This window comes from Carassius carassius, chromosome 11, assembly GCF_963082965.1.
Source record: "Carassius carassius chromosome 11, fCarCar2.1, whole genome shotgun sequence".
Lineage (NCBI taxonomy): Eukaryota > Metazoa > Chordata > Actinopteri > Cypriniformes > Cyprinidae > Carassius > Carassius carassius.
In genome coordinates, this window is record NC_081765.1 from 3,343,671 (window position 1) to 3,363,996 (window position 20,326).

A 20,326-nucleotide genomic window follows, 5' to 3' on the forward strand; every position below is an offset into this window, starting at 1 on the left:
TTCCAGTCAGGATTTAGACCGTATCATAGTACTGAGACTGCTCTCCTTAGAGTTACAAATGATCTGCTCTTATCATCTGATCGTGGGTGTATCTCTCTATTAGTTTTATTGGATCTTAGTGCTGCGTTTGACACAATTGACCACAACATTCTTTTGCATAGACTTGAACACTTTGTTGGCATCAGTAGAAGTGCATTAGCATGGTTTAAATCGTACTTATATGACCGCCATCAGTTCGTAGCAGTGACTGAAGATGTATCCTATCGATCACAAGTGCAGTATGGAGTACCTCAAGGCTCAGTACTAGGGCCGCTACTCTTCACGCTTTATATGTTACCCTTGGGAGATATCATCAGGAAACATGGTGTTAGCTTTCCCTGTTATGCTGATGATACTCAGCTCTATATTTCTTCGCAGCCCGGTGAAACACACCAATTTGAAAAACTAATGGATTGCATAGTCGATATAAAAAACTGGATGACAAGTAATTTCTTACTGCTAAATTCTGAAAAAAAACAGAGGTGTTAATTATAGGACCTAAAAACTCCACTTGTAATAACCTAGAACACTGTCTAAGACTTGATGGTTGCTCTGTCAATTCTTCGTCATCAGTTAGGAACCTAGGTGTGCTATTTGACCGCAATCTTTCCTTAGAAAGCCACGTTTCTAGCATTTGTAAAACTGCATGTTTTCATCTCAAAAATATATCTAAATTACGGCCTATGCTCTCAATGTCAAATGCAGAAATGTTAATCCATGCATTTATGACCTCAAGGTTAGATTATTGTAATGCTTTATTGGGTGATTGTTCTGCACGCTTAGTAAAAAAACTACAGCTAGTCCAAAATGCAGTAGCAAGAGTTCTTACTAGAACCAGGAAGTATGACCATATTAGCCCGTTCCTGTCAACACTGCACTGGCTCCCTATCAAACATCGTATAGATTTTAAAATATTGCTTATTACTTATAAAGCCCTGAATGGTTTAGCACCTCAGTATTTGAATGAGCTCCTTTTACATTATAATCCTCTACGTCCGTTACAGTCTCAAAACTCAGGCAGATCCTTTTCCTATTTGGCGCCTAAACTCTGGAATAACCTACCTAACATTGTTCGGGAGGCAGACACACTCTTGCAGTTTAAATCTAGATTAATGACCCATCCTGGCATACACATAACATACTAATATGCTTTTAATATCCAAATCCGTTAAAGGATTTTTAGGCTACATTAATTAGGTAAATTGGAACCGTAAACACTTCCCATAACACACTATGTACTTGCTACATCATTAGAAGAATGGCATCTACGCTAATATTTGTCTGTTTCTCTCTTGTTCTGAGGTCACCGTGGCCACCAGATCCAGTCTGTATCCAGATCAGAGATCCACTGCAGTCACCCGGATCCAGTACGTATCCAGACCAGATGGTGGATCAGCACCTAGAAAGGACCTCTACTGCCCTGAAAGACAGCGGAGACCAGGACAACTAGAGCCCCAGATACAGATCCTCTGTAAAGACCTTGTCTCAGAGGAGCACCAGGACAAGACCACAGGAAACAGATGATTCTTCTGCACAATCTGACTTTGCTGAAGCCTGGAATTGAACTACTGGTTTTGTCTTGTCAGAGGAAAACTGGCCCCCCAACTAAACCTGGTTTCTCCTAAGGTTTTTTTCTCCATTCTGTCACCGATGTATTTTCGGTTCCTTGCCGTTGTCGCCTCTGGCTTGCTTAGTTTTGGACACTTCATCTACAGCGATATCGTTGACTTGATTGCAAATAAATGTACAGACACTATTTAACTGAACAGAGATGACATAACTGAATCCAATGATGAACTGCCTTTAACTATCATTTTTGCATTATTGACACTGTTTTCCTAATGAATGTTGTTCAGTTGCTTTGACGCAATGTATTTTGTTTAAAGCGCTATATAAATAAAGGTGACTTTGACTTTGACTGATATCAATTTCATAATGATCCGTACTTTGTGAAGCAGCAAATACTACTGCCCCATTTTGGGGTGAACTAAATATGCAAAACAAGTCTTGCATGTCACTATTTATAACACATGGAGTTCTTTTGCTGGGCCACTTCAAGGCATCCGCTATACCACTGGTCATATTAACCAAAATTAAAGCTCCAAAGATAATGTGATGTTCCATCTCAGTAAGTGAAGTGTCTTTTAGTGATTTCCTGAAGAGTATTACCTGGTGAGATGATGTAGAAAAAATCTTTGAACTCATCCATCCAGACTTCAGCCAGTCTTCTGTTGTTCTTGTTGATCACTTGACCAGTTCCACCAGGAAAGCTGTACGGTGTGGCCTTCCTGAACACGTGGCCTACATGAGAACATGTGACTATCTCTAGAGATCCTCCACACTGCCAGATCTATGTACACACATTCAAAAGAAATACAATTAGAATCAACAAGGACCTTTAAAACTTGGCCACATACAATTACAATAAAATCTAATTTCAGCATGAATTTATGAATATAATAAGGCAGAACATCATCATTATGTGAGACATTTATGACCCCTGGTTTTTAAAAATGTTTGAAACTACCATAAAATGGTAGCCTGGGAAAACCCAGACTACTTCCGGCGAATTTCAATTCTCTCTACAGAATAGTCTGGCAAAGAGGACTATCTAGCTCGTTTCTGTGCCGCCGAAATCGCGGCACCAATCAGAAACGTTGAGGCGGGGTTTACACGATGACGACAGCGCAGCGACGGTAAAGCAGATTTTGTACATTACAAAGATGGATGCTGCAGAGGAACATTCGTTCGAAACTGCTATCGCGTCTGTTTTAAGTGATTTAAACTTTAACTTTGCGTTAAAACCCGAGCAAAGAACAACACTTGAAGCCTTCATATCTAAAAAAGATGTTATCGCTGTCTTACCGACTGGATTTGCTCTGGATTCGCTCTGCATACGTCATCTCCTTCATCGCTCTGATTGGTTTTAGGTCTATCCAATTGCGCCCAGAGGCATTTGAACGAGGTCCGTCGGTGACGCCCCTTTAGAAACGAGACGTCTAATAGGCTTTGCCAGACCCTAACTCAGTTTCAACTGAAAAGGGTCTGGTTTTAACCAGGCTAATAAAATGGAGCTCTCACCCTAAAAGACATCTCAAGGTTTTCCCCTCCCCATATGTCCATGCCTGAATCATAGGTGCCAATCTCTTCAAAATAGGTTCTGTCAATAGAGAACAGACCTCCTGCCATTGTGGGAGTTCTGCGGGAAAGATTCAAACAAAACCTCAGGATTAAACGATCTGACAGGGTGAATACGTACATTGTAGGCTATATATATATAAACTTCTCATCAATAACCTTCTTAATAAAGGGGGTAATGATACATTGATGAGGATCAATAAATATAAAACAAATATCAATATGATGTATAGATGTAATGTGTATAATAAATACATTAATAAATAATAATATATAATTTAACAATATAGTTTTAATATATAATACAAAATAGTTTATTTTCTGTAAAAAATGCTTTATTTAAACAATATTTTTATTTTTTAAATGAAATACAGTAGTTCAGTTTAAAACCTTCCTTTATAATGAAAGAACTGGTTTAAAGAGTTGGCAATGTCAGTTATTAGATTCACATCTTAGCAATAATGTGACTGGCAGTGCTGCAGTGACAACAACTAAATCATTTTTCCGCCAACATTACATCCTGTCTGTTCGATTAACAAGAATAATCAGCCAATAAAGTTTTGATTTATTTGGAACGAAGGCTCTGTCTCTTTACCATTGTATTGAATTGTGTGTGTTTGAAAGAAACAATATAGCACAGAAGAATTCTTGGCTCATTCTCAGAGCCATTTGTGAATAATTAACAGAATACTATACTTACATCATTCACATGAAAAACGCAAATGTTATTACCTAACAGGAAGGGTTCTGTCCCCTTTGCGTCTGTCCATCTCTCTCTGAGGAACAGGATACCATCTGAAGTTGAGTTTCCAGTTGAATCCCCCATAGGTCATATCTGAGCCGGCCATGTACTCGAATGTCTCATCACTGATGACATCGATGATTGGACAGACCACAGCCCTCCTAGAATGACAAACAAAAATAACCCGTTCACCTTCAGCTCAGTGTCGCAGTGGAAAATAGGGTGTTTTGACAAGAATTGCTTCAATTTTTTTAACATATCAAATAACAGCCTTGATAATGACTACAAACAAAGCATGAGCGAGATAAGATAAAATGGAGGGGTGGGGGTATGCTTATTAATAATGCTTTTTAGTTTACTTTAAGATTAGTAAGTCTTTAAAGCATTCCCATGATGTATACATTTTCAACAACTTACACACTAAAGAATGGCTCAAATGGTTATACCTCTCTAAGATCCTGGATTCAGATGAATTTCAGGTTTAAACTGGAAGCTTTAGCTAGTTTAAACACTTACCTGCAGTTTCACAGACAAGGCTTAAGCCTAGTCCCAGACTAAAATGCATGTCTGAGCTGTTTTAATTAAAATAAACTTGAAGTGATATATCTTAAAATATATCAGATCCGTTGCTATGTCTCAAGATGCACACCAGTAATGTTTTTCTTAGGCACATGTATAAAAGATACTTAAATGTCCTAATTGAAGTGACTGTGTCTGACTGACTGTGAAACCAGGCCTTAAAGTCAATTAACTGTATATTAATCTAAAATGACTTTGCATCAGGTCAGCCTGTCTGGGTTTATTTAGTAATAATGCACATATGACTAGACATCCTTTGTGCAGCAGAAAAAAATACCTAGACACATTTCCAAATAGAAACAGTCCAGACTGTAGCTCATGCTTCCAGAATGTTAACTGGATAAACACCTCCAACCTCAGCACCCATAGACTGATTCTGATCAATGCAAACTCAATACACGGACCACATAATGCTATACAAACCCAAATGACCAACTTATCACTTTCTGCTCTGTGATTCGGCCAGACGGGGAAATAAAAATCTTCAAAGCATGCAGCACATAGCATATGCTCTCACAAATTTGTTTACTGGATCAAGTTTATTTGTGTATAAATGTTTCCGTGGACTTCCACCCAAAACAAACAAACATTTAATAGTTTTTCTTAACCAGAAGCCCGGGGCGCACTAGGGACGCAAGGTGGTTTAAAATAATTAAGAATGAGAGAAAACTTTATAATAAGCTAAAACAGCTAAAAATCAAGATGAGTTCATCATATTTTTATTGTAATTCATTCCCTCATCAACTGCCATATTTATTGAAAAACCAGGGTTTCACAGTTTTTGAAAACTTATAATTTCATTTCAAATTAAAACGTTCCTATAATCCTAAATGACTGGAAAAAACAAGTTAATACAATAAATGTAATAAAAAGTGTAACATCTGGAATTATGGAATTTAATTAATTATAATTATTTTGTTTTTATTTTAATATATTGCCACTCCTAGTGTAAATAAAATCATAATACCAGAAACATCATAACTTACATGAGGGTCTTGAAGTATTGTCTTTGGCAATAGGGGAGCCAAAGAGTCAAAGAGGCTGAGAACCACTGCTCTACAATATATTCTCTGCTATCTGACAAAAAGTTTATTGTAATTTAGTTTCTCTTATGGCAAAAAGCATGATCAAATGAAAAGCAAAAATAACATTTTCAAGTCTGTAGGAACATATTGTGTGTACACAGTCAAGCACACTCACCTGTCCTCTTTGATCCGGGCCAGCAGCGGTTCCAGCCACCCTACAGTGCACTCACAGTGGGCATCCAGGAAGGTGATGACCTGTCCTCGCGTGGCAGCCGCCCCTCTTAATCGTGCTCGGATCAAACCGGATCGCGTCTCCATCCTCAAAATTCGCACCGGAACCTCCAGAGTCACAACATAGTCCTCTAATTTTTTCTTTAGAAAATCTGCAATCAAAGTGCCTTTATTATTTTGTACTGTTCTCTGAGGTACACTACGGAGCCCCGCACATGGCATGCAGGAAAAAAGTAAAGGCTAAATTGTGCGCACAATTTATTATTTTGTTCCCTTTATTTATAAATTGTCCGCACGATTTACTAATTTGTAAATTTATTTATTTTTTCTTGAATAACACTTATAATTTTATTAAAATTTTTAGATAAAAAAACATCATAGTTTAGAAATAATAGGCTATTTTCTGTCCTGTTTTAACCCCTCTCATCGGAACGATCTGTTTGAATAGGTGTGGCGGATTATGGGAAGCAGTAAACGCCCACTGCTATGATTGGCTAACAGTTGTGTATGTTTGACAGTTCTTCATAGGTGGATGCTGCTGTGATTTGAGATAAAAACGCATAAATACTCGATACATATCTAACGAACTGTAATAACAAACAAAGCAATAGTGACCACGTATTAAAAACAGTTATTCAAACTTGTATGGTGCGACATTACTGTCAGATCCAATATAGTCAGCACAGCATCGTCTTTTATTTTCAATCTTTCTGAAATCATGCGTTGAATTGTGCCTTGTTTGTAAACAAATCCATGGCAAAATAAAGTAAAGAAAGGATCAAGTTCTTACTGATGTGGTCTGGAACTTCATTAAAAATAAAGTTCATCCAATCTTTCCTAATGTTGGGATCAGAAGGAAGGTGATGCAAAGGCTGTGCTTTTCTACAGCTTGGCTCTGCAATGTCTAATTGTCTTCGGAGCATCTTTAACGTTTGATTCCTGCATAGACCTGCATTTGCCTCTCTCATTATTTACACTACTTGCATGAAACAGTGGGCGGAGCTAGACAGGCAGTGATGTAGAAGCAGGCATTGATTTTTTTGTGTGGGAGTTTAGCCACACTATTACGTCATAAAGTGGCACATTCCACAACCTGTCATTTTGCCAGATTGGATTCAATATAAGCTGTTTTTAGACTTAAGAGAAAGTTTTGAGGTCTGAAGCTTACAGAATGTTTCAGAATGTTAGTGCTCATATGTCAAAAGATCAAAGTAATTTAGATGTTTCAGTTCATGACCCCTTTAATGTTTCCTCACTCAGATCTCTAAGAAGCTGAAAGACATTTATGGACTAAATAAACTTTTGAGAAAATTTGTTGCCAACATTTACATAAATGATGACACTGGAGGTATTCTGCCATTGTGAATATTGTGATACATTGAATACATTGTGAGTATTGTGATAATGAAGGAATAACTTAAAATGATCAGATAATGAATTCATGTGATTAGGACCTCTCTCACTGGCATCATCCACCAGCAGAATCTCGAGCAGCAAGTGTCTGGGCGAGCGGTTTATGGCGCTGTGTATGGTTCTTAGAAGTGTGCTCCAGGCTTCATTATGAAACACAATCACAATGCTGGTGTTTGGCAGGTCATCGGGGTACATCTTGGTTTTACAGCTGAGGAACACACAAGAACAGAGTTAATATGATAAAAAGAATCAACCATTTTTTGACATACAGAGTCAAGTAAATTTTGTTTGCATAGGCCTTTTCAGAAATACATATTGTTTCAAAGCAGCTTTGCAGGAAACCCCGATTGTTATGTTTATTATATTGTAATACCTTAAAGAGATTCACCCAAAAATGAAAATTTTATGTTTATCTGCTTACCCCCAGGCCGTCCAAGAAGTAGGTGAATTTGTTTATTTTCATAAGAACACAAACGCAGTTTTTTTACTCAAACCATTGCAGTCTGTCAGTCATATAATGGAAGTTAAAGGGATTCATGGCGTTGTGAGCCAAAAAAACATACACAAACAAAACTTGTTGCTCGTGACGATATATTAATGTGTAAAGAAACTAAACGGTCTGTGCATAAACTGAACAGTATTTATATATTTGTTTTTTAACCTCTGATTCACCGCAATGTCCGACTGTCTGTCCTGAGCACGTTCTTCTCAACAGCTGGTGTGTGATGCATCTTCGTCTTCTTCTTGCTTTATGGCAGATTGCAAACTTATAAGTGCACCGCCACCTATCTCTCAAATGGACCACTGACACTCCTAATTGAGCTTGTAGATAGAGTCTACTGTTATAAATACAATATAAATACCATTCAGTTTCTTTTACATACCGATCATTTCGTATCTTTACAAAGTAAGAAGCAAGAAGGAGAAAAAGATTTGTCATGTTCCGGCTGTTGAAAAGAACGCTCTCAGGACAGACAGTTCGGACATTGCGGTGAATCAGAGGTAAAAAAAAAAAAGAAAAAAAGAAAAAACAACAACAACCTATATTAATACTCCATGTCTTGCACGGACTGATCGTTTAGTGTCTTTACACATTAATATATTGTCTATAGCCGCAGCCGAATGAATGCCTATCAATGTTATTGACTTTCTTGTTTTTTTTTTGTTTTTTTGCTTGGATTGCTCACAGTCACATGAACAACACACCACTCGCATCATGTCAAGTTTCTACAGATTCTCTGATTTTAATTCATCACGTTCACTGTGTGATGATGATATTCATTTGATTTTTTTTTACTTTTTACCACTCTGCATCCACTAACTATATGATCCATTGCTGACTGCAGACACTTCAGTTTGCTTTTTGCTTTTTTTTCTCTTTATTTTATTTTGTATTTATTTATTAATTTTTGGAAAATAATAATAATAAATATGCATATTTAATTGTAAAAATTGCCTACATGTGAATGAACAACAATGCTTTGTTTTTCATTAGTAATAGGGGTGGCATACTGTCTGACTACATCAATAAACCCCATCCTCAAGACTGATTGACAGTTGACTGTGTTAGGCATTGGAAATGCAAGGACAAAGGCACTTCCATTTGAATTATGTAAGGGTTGGAGCAGGACACAGAAAAATGAATAGCAAATGTATTATTTTTTTTTCTATTGCTATTCCAAAATGACAAAATCTTATCTAGTAAGACAATGGAAATGCACTTGCATTTGGAATCTGTGTTTCCATTTTAAATTTGGCCAACATGTTACAGAAATGCCAGATCTTTGGTAAAATGCAGAGTAAATGTTCGTTTTAAGAGAATCATATATCAGTGAATGCAGGGAGGGAAGGAGCAAGTGTATGCGGGCGATGGCCTTCAGTGTGCTGAAGGGTGGCATAAATCAAACACACCAGATGAACGTGACATGTTTTGCTCTAACAGCTGTCTGGGATTTCATTATGTAACTCGAAGGGCTCTTTGGATTCTATAAACAAAGACCTTATTCACTGCACTGAGACAGACAGGGGGATGAAAACTGGAGCTTTTACATAATAATAATAATAATAATAATAATAATAATAATAATAATAGTAATGATAATAATAACATGCAGTAACTAAAAGGTATGTTTTAATTTTTACTACATATTTTTTGCTCAACTAAGAATAACACTCAACTAACACTATCACATCTTACTAATTGTAAGTTCATAGTCCTCCCATTTCTCCAAGAGAAGTTGCTAGCTTTCCAATGTCTCTGTACAAAATTCAAATACATCCATGAGAGTCAGAAAATACAAACATCTCTCTCTCTCTCTCTATCTAAAAAACTGCTGAATTGTTGTTTTCAGCCTTCTTTTTGAAATGTTTGTGTGCTGCCACGCATCCCTATGTGTGTAATAAGCTAAGTGTACGTGCATTGTGCACCCGCCTATAGGCGCATATTACTAATTACTAACGTATTACTATGAAAAAATATGGTGTCAGACTTTAGACCAGGTTTGAGTTGGTCTATGGTACAGTCTATTTTCAGTTTCTTCAAAATAGCAACACACCACTAATGCACCTGAACACAGCTCTTTTTTAAGACCAGCACGCCCATGGGCGCACAAATGGATGCAAATGCATTTGCTATTTAAACAACGCGTTTCAGGATGGGAAAATGAGAACTGCTTAGGCTGAAACGAGCAAAAACACTTGTGCCGAGTCTTGCGCCACTTTGTATATGTATATGTAAATATTTTAAGTATATGATAGGGCCCAAAATCAGGCTATATCAAAGTTCGATTGGAGTACTTTTCGGTGGTTTGAAAACAACTGGCAAGTGCAAACTTTTACAGAATATTTGGTGCTGGCTGTAAAACACTTTCACCCAAAGTATGTATAATAAAGTCTCAGTTCAGGAGAGGAATAATTCACTTGAAAAATACATTTATACTGAAAATGTGTCATTGTAAAATCCTTGAGGCAAATTTATTTGTGTGAAAAAGTAAATTTCCAACTAAAACAGAACAGTGGAGATGATGGCAAATTTGACCATTCATTTCTGGGTAACCACACATACTATTTATCCCATAAATAGATTAAATGCAACTATCCACAGAAACTTCATTTTGAAAGAAATGTAACAGAAACGTCTATTTATATTTAAATGCCGGTTTGTATTGTTGAGATTGCCGTGGCAGCTGATTGGGTGCTGTGATTAATTACATTTCTTTGTCTGTAGAGAAGCACACATGCTTACCCGTCCAGCCTGACATCTGGCAGGCTCCGGTTAAGTGCCATCATGTCACTGGCCATAAGGTTGAACTGATTGATTTTAAAGAGCTCTTTCATCTTCTCCTGCTCTTCTTTGGGAATGACCACAGCCTTCCCCATTTCACCTGGCGCCTCATGGGTGCGGGACATCACCGCTAGAACACAGAAAGCAGGGTGACATATTTACTCCACACATTTACTCTTATATCGGTTTGTTAGTGTCAGACACGACATCTAAAAAGGTTCAATTGTACATACCTAAATTACCTTGCCAATAATAATAGGTTGACCTATTTTTTTTTAGTTTCATGATCTTCATATTAAAACAAAAAAAAATGAAATCAAAATGTATTTCCTGTCTTAACTCATATATAATATCATAACAAATTAAAATGAAGTAGCTCAGAAAAGCTCAAGCACACACTGCCCGTTTGACTGATATATATGTATGGTGTGGTTTGAATAGAACACAAAGCAGATTTTCAGTAGCTCCACTGCAGCTACAACCCGTCTAAACTGGCAGCAGCGTTCTGAACCATTGATCCATGTTATAGGATCTCTCAACCAAGACACCTTCTGTCCTTGAAAATTTGACTTAACATTGTTATCAAACAGAGACTACAAATACAACAAAACAAATCAACATGAACACTTTCAGGCAAAAACACACTCAAATTTTTTTATCATAAATTGTGTTACTCCTCATCAGTAACAGTAAAATTTGTAATCCTAATCTTAAATCATTTATAACTGACATCATTTATAACTGTAAAGCCTTATATATGTAATAAAAAAACATAAAAAAAAATTATACTGTATGGGTTTTTGTCCTATTATATTTGATACATCAGGCGTTTCTGAATCATATAGTGCGATATGCAACAGAGGGCATGTACAGTAGTAGATTTTTTCAACAGATTTTTGATAATGTTGATCATTTAGAGGCTTTGAAAATTTGTGTATCACATATGATGCAGTATGCTTTATTGGGTTAAGCCCACGTTTAAAACTAAATGAGCCCCAGAGATAGATCCAAAGTCAAGACGGCCACAGGGACAAGACGACAGGAACCAGATGAGTCCTCTGCACAATCTGACTTTGCTGCAGGCTGGAATTGAACTACTGGTTTCGTCTGGTCAGAGGAGAACTGCCCCCCAACTGAACCTGGTTTCTCCCAAGGTTTTTCTCCATTCTGTCGCCGATGGAGTTTTGGTTTAGTGATGTGTCGTTCGTGAACGAATCATTCTTTTTGAAAGAATCTTTTAGGTGAACGAATCGTTCTCGTTCACGTAATCCACTGACTCATATTTCTCGTTCACTGAAGTTCCTCCCTTCACAGCAGCGCGGCGCTATAAGCAGCGCATGCGCAGCTCAATGAACCGGGTAACAACCATGGCCCGGTTCCCCGATAACGTTCACTCTTAGCGCGCTAAGAAGACATCGAAAGATATATCTTACCAAAGTTGTTGATGTTTCTAAGTGTGTTCCCCGAAGTGTCCCTTAGGAAGCTTCTTAGCACGCTGCCTCTTACGTCCGACGTTACAAGAGCGCTGTCCAAAGTCAGGGTGCTGAATTAGTTGGCATCGATTGCTCATGAATCGATTTTCCACTTCACATGAAGGTGCATTACAGCGTTAAGAAAGATTACACGTTCTATGCAAATGAAACATTCCTCAAATTATTACAGTAACATTTATTTTAACATAGTTTAAGTTATCAGTAGAATATAGACTATAAATTAATTATCAAATGGTCAGTAATATGTTCACACGATAGGCTATGTTGTGACGGTTAGACGAACCGGGTATCCCTCGCTAATCATCCACCCTCCTCATCCCGTTGTGCCGCTTTTTGACATGGGTTTAACGACTTATGAAATAATACACTTATATAATAAGTGTATTAATGACATATGAAATAATACACTTATATATACTTATATAATACACTTTTATATTAATGGTAAGGTACTTTACAATCAGAATTGATTGGCAAGCAGCTGCATTTACTTCTGTTTAATTTGGTATTGATTGCAATTGGTTTATGTTTTTAATAAAAAACAACCTATCTACAATAAACAGAGAGAGAGAGAATTAGATACAAAATATGCTGGGGAAGCAACGTAAACAAGGGCACCAAGCTTCTCGTCAGGGAACTTGAAGTTTTGCTGGACCTTGCCACCAAGTCGAAGATCACACTCCTATGGTCCACTATAACCTGCATGTTTATGGTCGTGTATCCCTTTCGCGATATTTCCTCCCGATCAATCACTGATGGATTGGCGATAGGGATGAGTGTGCCATCCACCAGGATGTAATCCCCGGCATGGCGCAGAAGGGCGTTGGTGACTGTGTGGACACACCTCCACACCGAGGTCTTGATTAGGCCGTAGCCCTCTCCCACGACCTCGATGAATCTCTCTGTAGCAAAATAAATAAATAAATAAATAATAATAATAATTAAAAAAAACGTTGCGCTGGGCTTCAGGGCTTGAAGCAGAATTCTGCCGCGTTAGCCTGGCCGGCGCAGGTCTGGGAAGGTCCAGCTGCTCCACAATGAGTTGTCTTGGGAGGGGATTTTTTTTTAATATAGCCACGTCAGGCAAAATGTCCGGCTCCGTCTTTGATTCAATACAAGGACATGTTGGATCGCTGCCATAGTTGGTCGCTTACTGGACACCACCATGCTTACCCATTTAAAGATCTTAGCCATTTAGAGCCAAATTGTTTGCCAGATTTTAATTATCAAAAAAATGATTGCCAATTCGCTTTAATTACATTACGAAAAAGCCTAGGCTAATTACCATCTTATTAGTTCTGTAACCACATAAAGTCAACTTCATAAATAGGCCTGTATCCATAGCGAACATAATTTATTATGAGTCTTAAAAAATAACAGAAAATCATTGTTGAGCCACAAAATTGTCAACATACCATAGTTTGACTTGTACTTCGCTGCACTGGTGTCTAAAGACTGCTGTACAGTAGCGTCATGAGCTCAATTAACGCTAAGAGAGAGCTACGAATGGTCCAGACCAACCTTACGAAAGTGTGACTTACAGAAGATATACTTAGCGTACGAACGTGTCGGGAACCGTGCCATAAGGTTAAGGAATAGGTTAAGAACTACTTAACGATAAGAATGTTTTGGGGAACCGGGCCCTGGTACATAGCTTATCTTGTATGTGAACGAAATGAATGAGAGTAAACCGGGTCAGTCTGCCATTTAGCATGTCAATCTCGGAAAATGCAAAGCGCAGTTATAGGTACTGTGCACATACTCTTGTTTTGATATTTAGCAACTCCACATTTAATCCCCGATTTATGAATGTGAATATATAATATACAAACTGTCTGACCAAACAATTAAAATGCTAATTAGGAAAGAAAACCTTGTGCTATGTTCATCTAAACAACTTAATTAGACTTTATATATTGAATGCGATTATACACACATTTTATTAAAGTCAGATCAGTTTTTGTAATAAGTGAATACGTTCGTTGACTAAAGACATAACACATAATACACTTTTTTTTGCCACCTCCTGGCATATTTTGTGTTATACGAAGAAATGATCACTGAACGAATCAGTGAACGATTCTGAATGAATCGTTTTGGTGAACGAACTGAAAATGAACGAATCTCTAGAAAGAATCATAATTTCCACCACTATTTTGGTTCCTTGCTGCTGTCGCCTCTGGATTGTTTAGTTGGGGTCACTTTATATCCAGCCATATCGTTGACTTGATTGCACTGATACTATTTAAACTGAACTGAGCTGGAAGATTACATCAATGAATTCAATGATTTTACTTTTACTGAAAATTGAGTGTTTACTATTGGAATTTTGCATTATTGACACAATTTTCCTTTTTAATACTGTAAAGTTGCTTTGACACAATCTGTATTGTTAAAGTGCTATATAAATAAACTTGAGATTTGCCCTGTGGTACAAAAAATGCTCTTCTAAAATACTAAAGTAGCACATGTCTGCAAGGACGGGAAATTAGTGAATCATCTCCCTTCTACAGACCACCCTGCATCTGATTACTAAGAAATTAACATTAATACATATAAGCACCAGAAACAAAATTAATCATTTAAACCTTTTTTTTTTGAAGAAGAAGAAGAAGAAGAAGAAAATCTATGGTAGGATGGGATATATGCAAGGACAGTTTTAGGCACAATTAACCCTCTTTATGCAAACTGACAGAAAACTGCACATGCATCAAAACACACCAACATAGGGAGTGCTGTGACTGCAGTATGACAAAGAGCAACTCATCAAGATCTCTGACAATAACAGCAATAATGAGATTCTGCAGCACTGCTTCTGAACATCTCTCTTCAACCTTCAAAGTATTTCAAAGCAGAACACCAGGGGATTTGATACACACTCATACACTGCTGTCTTAGCTGCTTAACCCCAAAATAGCATCCATTTGGGCACAAGGACAGCCTCTAATATCATGTCATTGAAATAAATCTGAAAGCATTGTCCCATTATGGACACCATTGCTCTGTTCCATAACCTACAGCAGTCGCACTCACATTTAGTTTAGTAAATCTGGCCCAGTGTGTTCTAAAATCATCGCAAAATATCAAACATGTTTGATATCCTCTGACCGGATGGAATCAAAGTCTGAGTCTTTACCCATCATTTGATTTTCTGTGAAGTCTGTCAGCTCAGACTGAACAAAATCTGCAAACTCACTCAGTCAGGGCAAAAGTCTTGGCAAAAATCATGTAGTGTATTCCAGCCTTTTGAATGCTGCCTTGGGAATGAGATGCAGATGTAACCATCTCATTATGTTTTGGAATGGAGCCTATATGAACTTTTTAAAGAGATTCTCTGCAGTTATTCATAAAGATGAATAAAAGAGCATTTAATAATTGATGTCCACTAAGCACCATTGATTTTGTTTTATTATAATGTAAAGGTGTTGTATCATCAGTTCAAAATGGAGTCTGGAAAGAGGGTGATGTATACTCAATGATGTGGCAATTAGGATGGAGAGGCAAAAATTCTCTACTGCATTTCTGCATTAATCCCAGTACGGTATTTATTTATCTGTGCTCTCTTTAAGGTGGCTGTTTAAGTGATGCATCTACTACAGCCATTAAAAGAGAGAACAACAAAACAACTACTGCATATTAAAGCTAAAAATAAATCAAAGGCCATGAACGGACTAAAAGCAAAATGATCTTCCCAAGATAGGATATTTGAAGATCTGTCTCCAGTAGATGGAATTCAGAATGTAGCCTGAAGTAGACTGAATCTATTTTTGCTACACAAAGCAAAACTTTCTATTTTTGGTAAAAGTAAACACACTTTCATATCCAGTCAATGGATGTTACATGTTGGAAGTGTCGCAAAGTGCACAAGAACCAGTGTAATATCATTTTGCAAAAATGATCCCACAGGCACCCTTTCCCAGTGTGTTTGGGTTGCTGTTTTGTCATGGGCCATCCTAGAACTAGAACATCCACACAACCAGCTAAAAGCACTCAAGGCACCTTAGCAACCTCATATTAATAGGGATGTTAGGGACATATCTCTACCAATATCCAGTGACTACTGACTTGTCCCTAGCAATCATTTTAAGCAAACTATTCAAATTTAGGTCAAAATGTAGTCTGGGGTACCAATTTTCACTATTAACTAAATATTAACTACAACGTTTGCCTCAATAAACTCTTAATTTGCTGCATATTAATAGTTAGCAAGTTAGTTGTAAAGAAGTTTAGGTGTGGGGTCAGATAAAGGTCTAATTGTCATGTAGATTAAGCCATTAATATGCACTTACTATATAAGTACTTCTTAACAGCCAATATGCTAATAATATTCATGCTAATGAGAAATTAGTCTCATGTACCTTCAAACTGACTGACGGCATAAGTCTGGGAACCTTGGCTGCTATGAATGGCCAAGGACTGCCCATAGGCCATGTGACTGACAGATAAAGCAACCGATTTGTTTCCAGGCGGAACTTTAAAGAGCGCGACATGCACATCTCCCAGAAATCCTGTATAATTCAATCAATCTGATGAAAACCTCGAAACTCCCGGACTGTTTTCAATTTTGTGTGCAGTAAAAAAGACTATAGAAAATATCTTAAAGGGACTTTTGCCGTATGCATCAGACGTTCAGCCAATGGTCCATGGGCATGACATCTGAGGCTGAGACTAATAAGCAAATAGCTATCAGTTAGAATTTGTCCCCAAACTAGAGTGTTACCAAAATGTATATGTAGGCATTGTGGTTAAAATTTTGGCATCATCTGAAATGGGTCACATACCACTGACACGGCCTGTGAAGTTAAAAGTAAATGCACTAGAATTGGCAGTCTTTAACAGATGTGCATGTAAAGCATGAACAGAGTAAGAACATGTTTAAACAGTGACAGTTCAGTTGCATGATAGTTTACACACATTAACTTCAACTTAATGTTGTTAAACTTGTGAAGTAAACTGCAGCTAGAGTGTCCATAAAATTACAGCTTGCAGTTTATCTAAGATCATCAAAATTGAGCTGAACAGCAGGGTCCCGCACATGTTTTATTTGATTTATTTATTCAGAATCGTCATTGGTCCACAATAATTTTAATATAAAAAAATAAAGTGACGTACAGTGTCATGAAGAAGTCCTCCCACTCTGAGCAAACTCCCCACCATCCACTTGTGTGTGCTGTCCATATGTACAGTATGTACTGTGATGCTGATGTATGAGAGATGTTAATGATTGCGCTATGGACAGAATAAAATCCAAGTTAAGTCTCTTTTAAACTGCTTTCTTGTTCTTGAAATTGGTCCCCTTTAACTTCTGATATTGAAAAAAAATTATAATAATACAATAATAAAAAAAAACAGTAAAAAGAACATGCACTAGAAATAAAATTTATGTAATAAATATATATATATATATATATATATATATATATATATATATTTAAGTCAAGTTTACAACCTTAATAATATTCATAATATAATAATAAATAATATAGATATATTTTTTTATGTATGCTTGTTTAGATATTCTATCGTGAGATACAGAAAGCTAAATTGTTAAAAAGCTAATTTAGAGGACATGAAATTGCTGTCAAACGTCGATCATAAAGGCAAAAATGTGTTTGTTTTGTTTCGTTTGTTTGTTTACAGAATGTTCTGCATTATAAAATAGTATTAACTATTGTGTAAATGCCAGAGAAAGTGGAATTATTCTTCACATTTATTACATTAGGCAAAATATGGAAAGATTTACATCAGAAGATCAGTAAGGTACTGTGGCAATCACATTTTATATCTAAGATATTTGCTAGCCAAACTCTATAATTAACTAAATATTTAAAATAATTAAAGACATAAAAATGAAAATTTGGTATATGCACTGTATATGTGTGTTGCTGAAATGTATGAAATCCTATGCTTATATATATAACCACCCCCGACCATCAGGGCTGAGCTTATCACTGGCAATAACCTCAATAAGAGAAGAACTTCAAACTGCCTGGACCTCATAAAAAAAATATCTAGGATAAATAGCCAACAGCTTGCAGTGCTTCTAAGCCCTGCTCTTTCAGCACTGTGGCTGCTTAGGCCTCATCTGACTGTTTAATACCCTAATAGCTTTCCTGCCATTATTAAATCCTGAATGCATGGATACAGATTGTATTTCAGACAGACACTGGCTTCCTGTTTGTCCACTTTATTAGAGGCAACAAGCCGACCACAGAATCTAAATTCATAACAAGGATTTGATGTACTTGTGCTGTAAAGAAATTATAGAAATAATGTGATTATGGCTTTTGGTGAACCACATCTAAACCTGAAAGCAGCTCATGGTATGAGTAAAACCTGTTTACCAGGCAAAGCGTTGAAGTGAGGACATGTACCTGATAGTATTTGGATTAAACAGTAGCAATTGGGCAGATAGTGAGCACTTCAAGAGACAAGAGACACAAGACACTATAGTATCTTATCTCTCTGGTTTCTTGAAGTGCCAGCTAGAACAGCTCACTTCATTCTGAAATAGGAAAAGAAACAGAACAAAATATACACATATTTTTGCCTATTAAAGGACTGATTACTCTCATATTGTGTAAAACATGTAATATATATTCAAGTTCACCACAGGCATGGCTATTCTTATTTCTAAGAGTTTCCAACAGTTGGACTAATAAAAAAGTCCAATCTTTAATGAGAAGTGTGCTTACTTCATGCAGTGGTGGACTAAGTACACAAATCAAGTACTTGAGTAAAAGTACAGATATATAATAAAATATTACTCCAGTAAGAGTAAAAGTACTCCTTTTTCAATTTTACTCAAGTGAAAGTACAAAAGTACTCAATTTTTTATGTACTTAAGTAAAAAAGTACTGAAATTTTATAAAGGCTACTTAATTAAATTTTATATTCGCACATATTTTTAATAATTCTACTGCTCAAAATACCTGGGATTTTTTCCAAAATAACAACTATATGGAGTCAAGATATATTTTTGTTGTTGATATGGACTACGCTGATGATAGTGATGTTAACTGTGAAAGCTTACACTGTGATGTACCTGAGAGAAAACAGAGATGACCATCTGATTTTCACCAGTAAGAACAAAGTATTTTAAAGTTTGTTGTTTTACAGAACATCACAGTTAGGACTATATATGACATGATAATAAGGCCTGAAGTTAGGAAGAACATTTTAAAGGAAAATATAATTATATTTTCATAATCAGCACCCCCCCCCCCTCCTCCCATAGAGGTTTTCAAGAGCAGGTGTGAATAAATATAGACAGGATAGTCTGCACATGATTTGAATTTTATTCGGACCCAGAATACAGCGAGATGAACATCACAGAGCGCTAAACTCTCCTACAGTGTGTGTTTCATTCATAGGAGGGCGCTCTCGCGCAGAAAGTCATATCAGGAAATTCCTAATATGGGCAAAAGCGTCCAGCTATTGCTGTATGAAAGCAGTTTTTACACAGAAAAAAAAAGGCCAGAAAGTTTTGGAAACACGAAGACATTAAACATACGATTGCAATAATATATAGTTTTTCAAGTCTATAACACACACACACCGAGAACACACACAGCAGTGAACACACACACACACCGAGAACACACACCCGGAGCAGTGAACACACACACACCGAGAACACACACAGCAGTGAACACACACACACACCGAGAACACACACCCGGAGCAGTGGGCATCATTTATGCTGCGGCGCCCGGGGAGCAGTTGGGGGTTCGGTGTCTTGCTCAAGAGAACATTAGTCATGGTGTTGCCGGCCTGAGACTCGAAACCACAAAAGAGACCTTGCTAAGTAGAAGTGCTCATTTCTATAATTTATTTAAAAAAAAAAAAAAATTATATTGACAGTAAGCTTTTGAATGATATATAGTGTACAATGTTGCAAAAGCTTTTTATTTCACATAAATGCTAATTTTTGGATCCTTATATTCATCAAAGAATACTGAAAAAAAATACTCATGTTTTAAATATTGATAATCAGCAAATCAGCATATTAGAATGATTTCTGAAGGATGTGACACTAAAGACTGGAGTAATGTTGCTGAAAATACAGCTTTGATCACAGGAATAAATTACAATTTAAAATACATTCAAATAGGGAAAAAAGTTATTTTAAATATAAAAATATTTCACAATATTACTGTTTTTTGCTGTACTTTACTCAAATAAATGCAGGCTTGGTGAGCAGAAGATACTTCTTTAAAAACATAAAAAATATTACTGTTCAAAAACTGTTGATTGGTAAGCTATATAGATTAAAGAAATGTTATATAGCCAACATATATAGCCTATATATATATATATAATTTCTGTCCCCCTCACTTCTGAAAAGATGGCTACGCCACTGGATTTTTTCCTTCTCAAACCT

General features: G+C 36.7%; 1 protein-coding gene across 1 annotated transcript in view; it reads right to left on the reverse strand.

The window, feature by feature from the left end:
* LOC132152623 (polypeptide N-acetylgalactosaminyltransferase 13) overlaps positions 1 to 20,326 on the reverse strand; it is a 70,192-nt gene that overhangs the window by 41,294 nt on the left and 8,572 nt on the right. Inside the window, exons 3-8 of the mRNA XM_059561385.1 lie at positions 10,412 to 10,580; positions 7,209 to 7,375; positions 5,699 to 5,906; positions 3,910 to 4,080; positions 3,121 to 3,238; positions 2,209 to 2,389 (exon numbers count right to left, since the gene is read on the reverse strand). Of these exons, the coding sequence (XP_059417368.1) occupies positions 2,209 to 2,389; positions 3,121 to 3,238; positions 3,910 to 4,080; positions 5,699 to 5,906; positions 7,209 to 7,375; positions 10,412 to 10,580 (1,014 nt within the window). The remainder of the gene's footprint in view (positions 1 to 2,208; positions 2,390 to 3,120; positions 3,239 to 3,909; positions 4,081 to 5,698; positions 5,907 to 7,208; positions 7,376 to 10,411; positions 10,581 to 20,326) is intronic.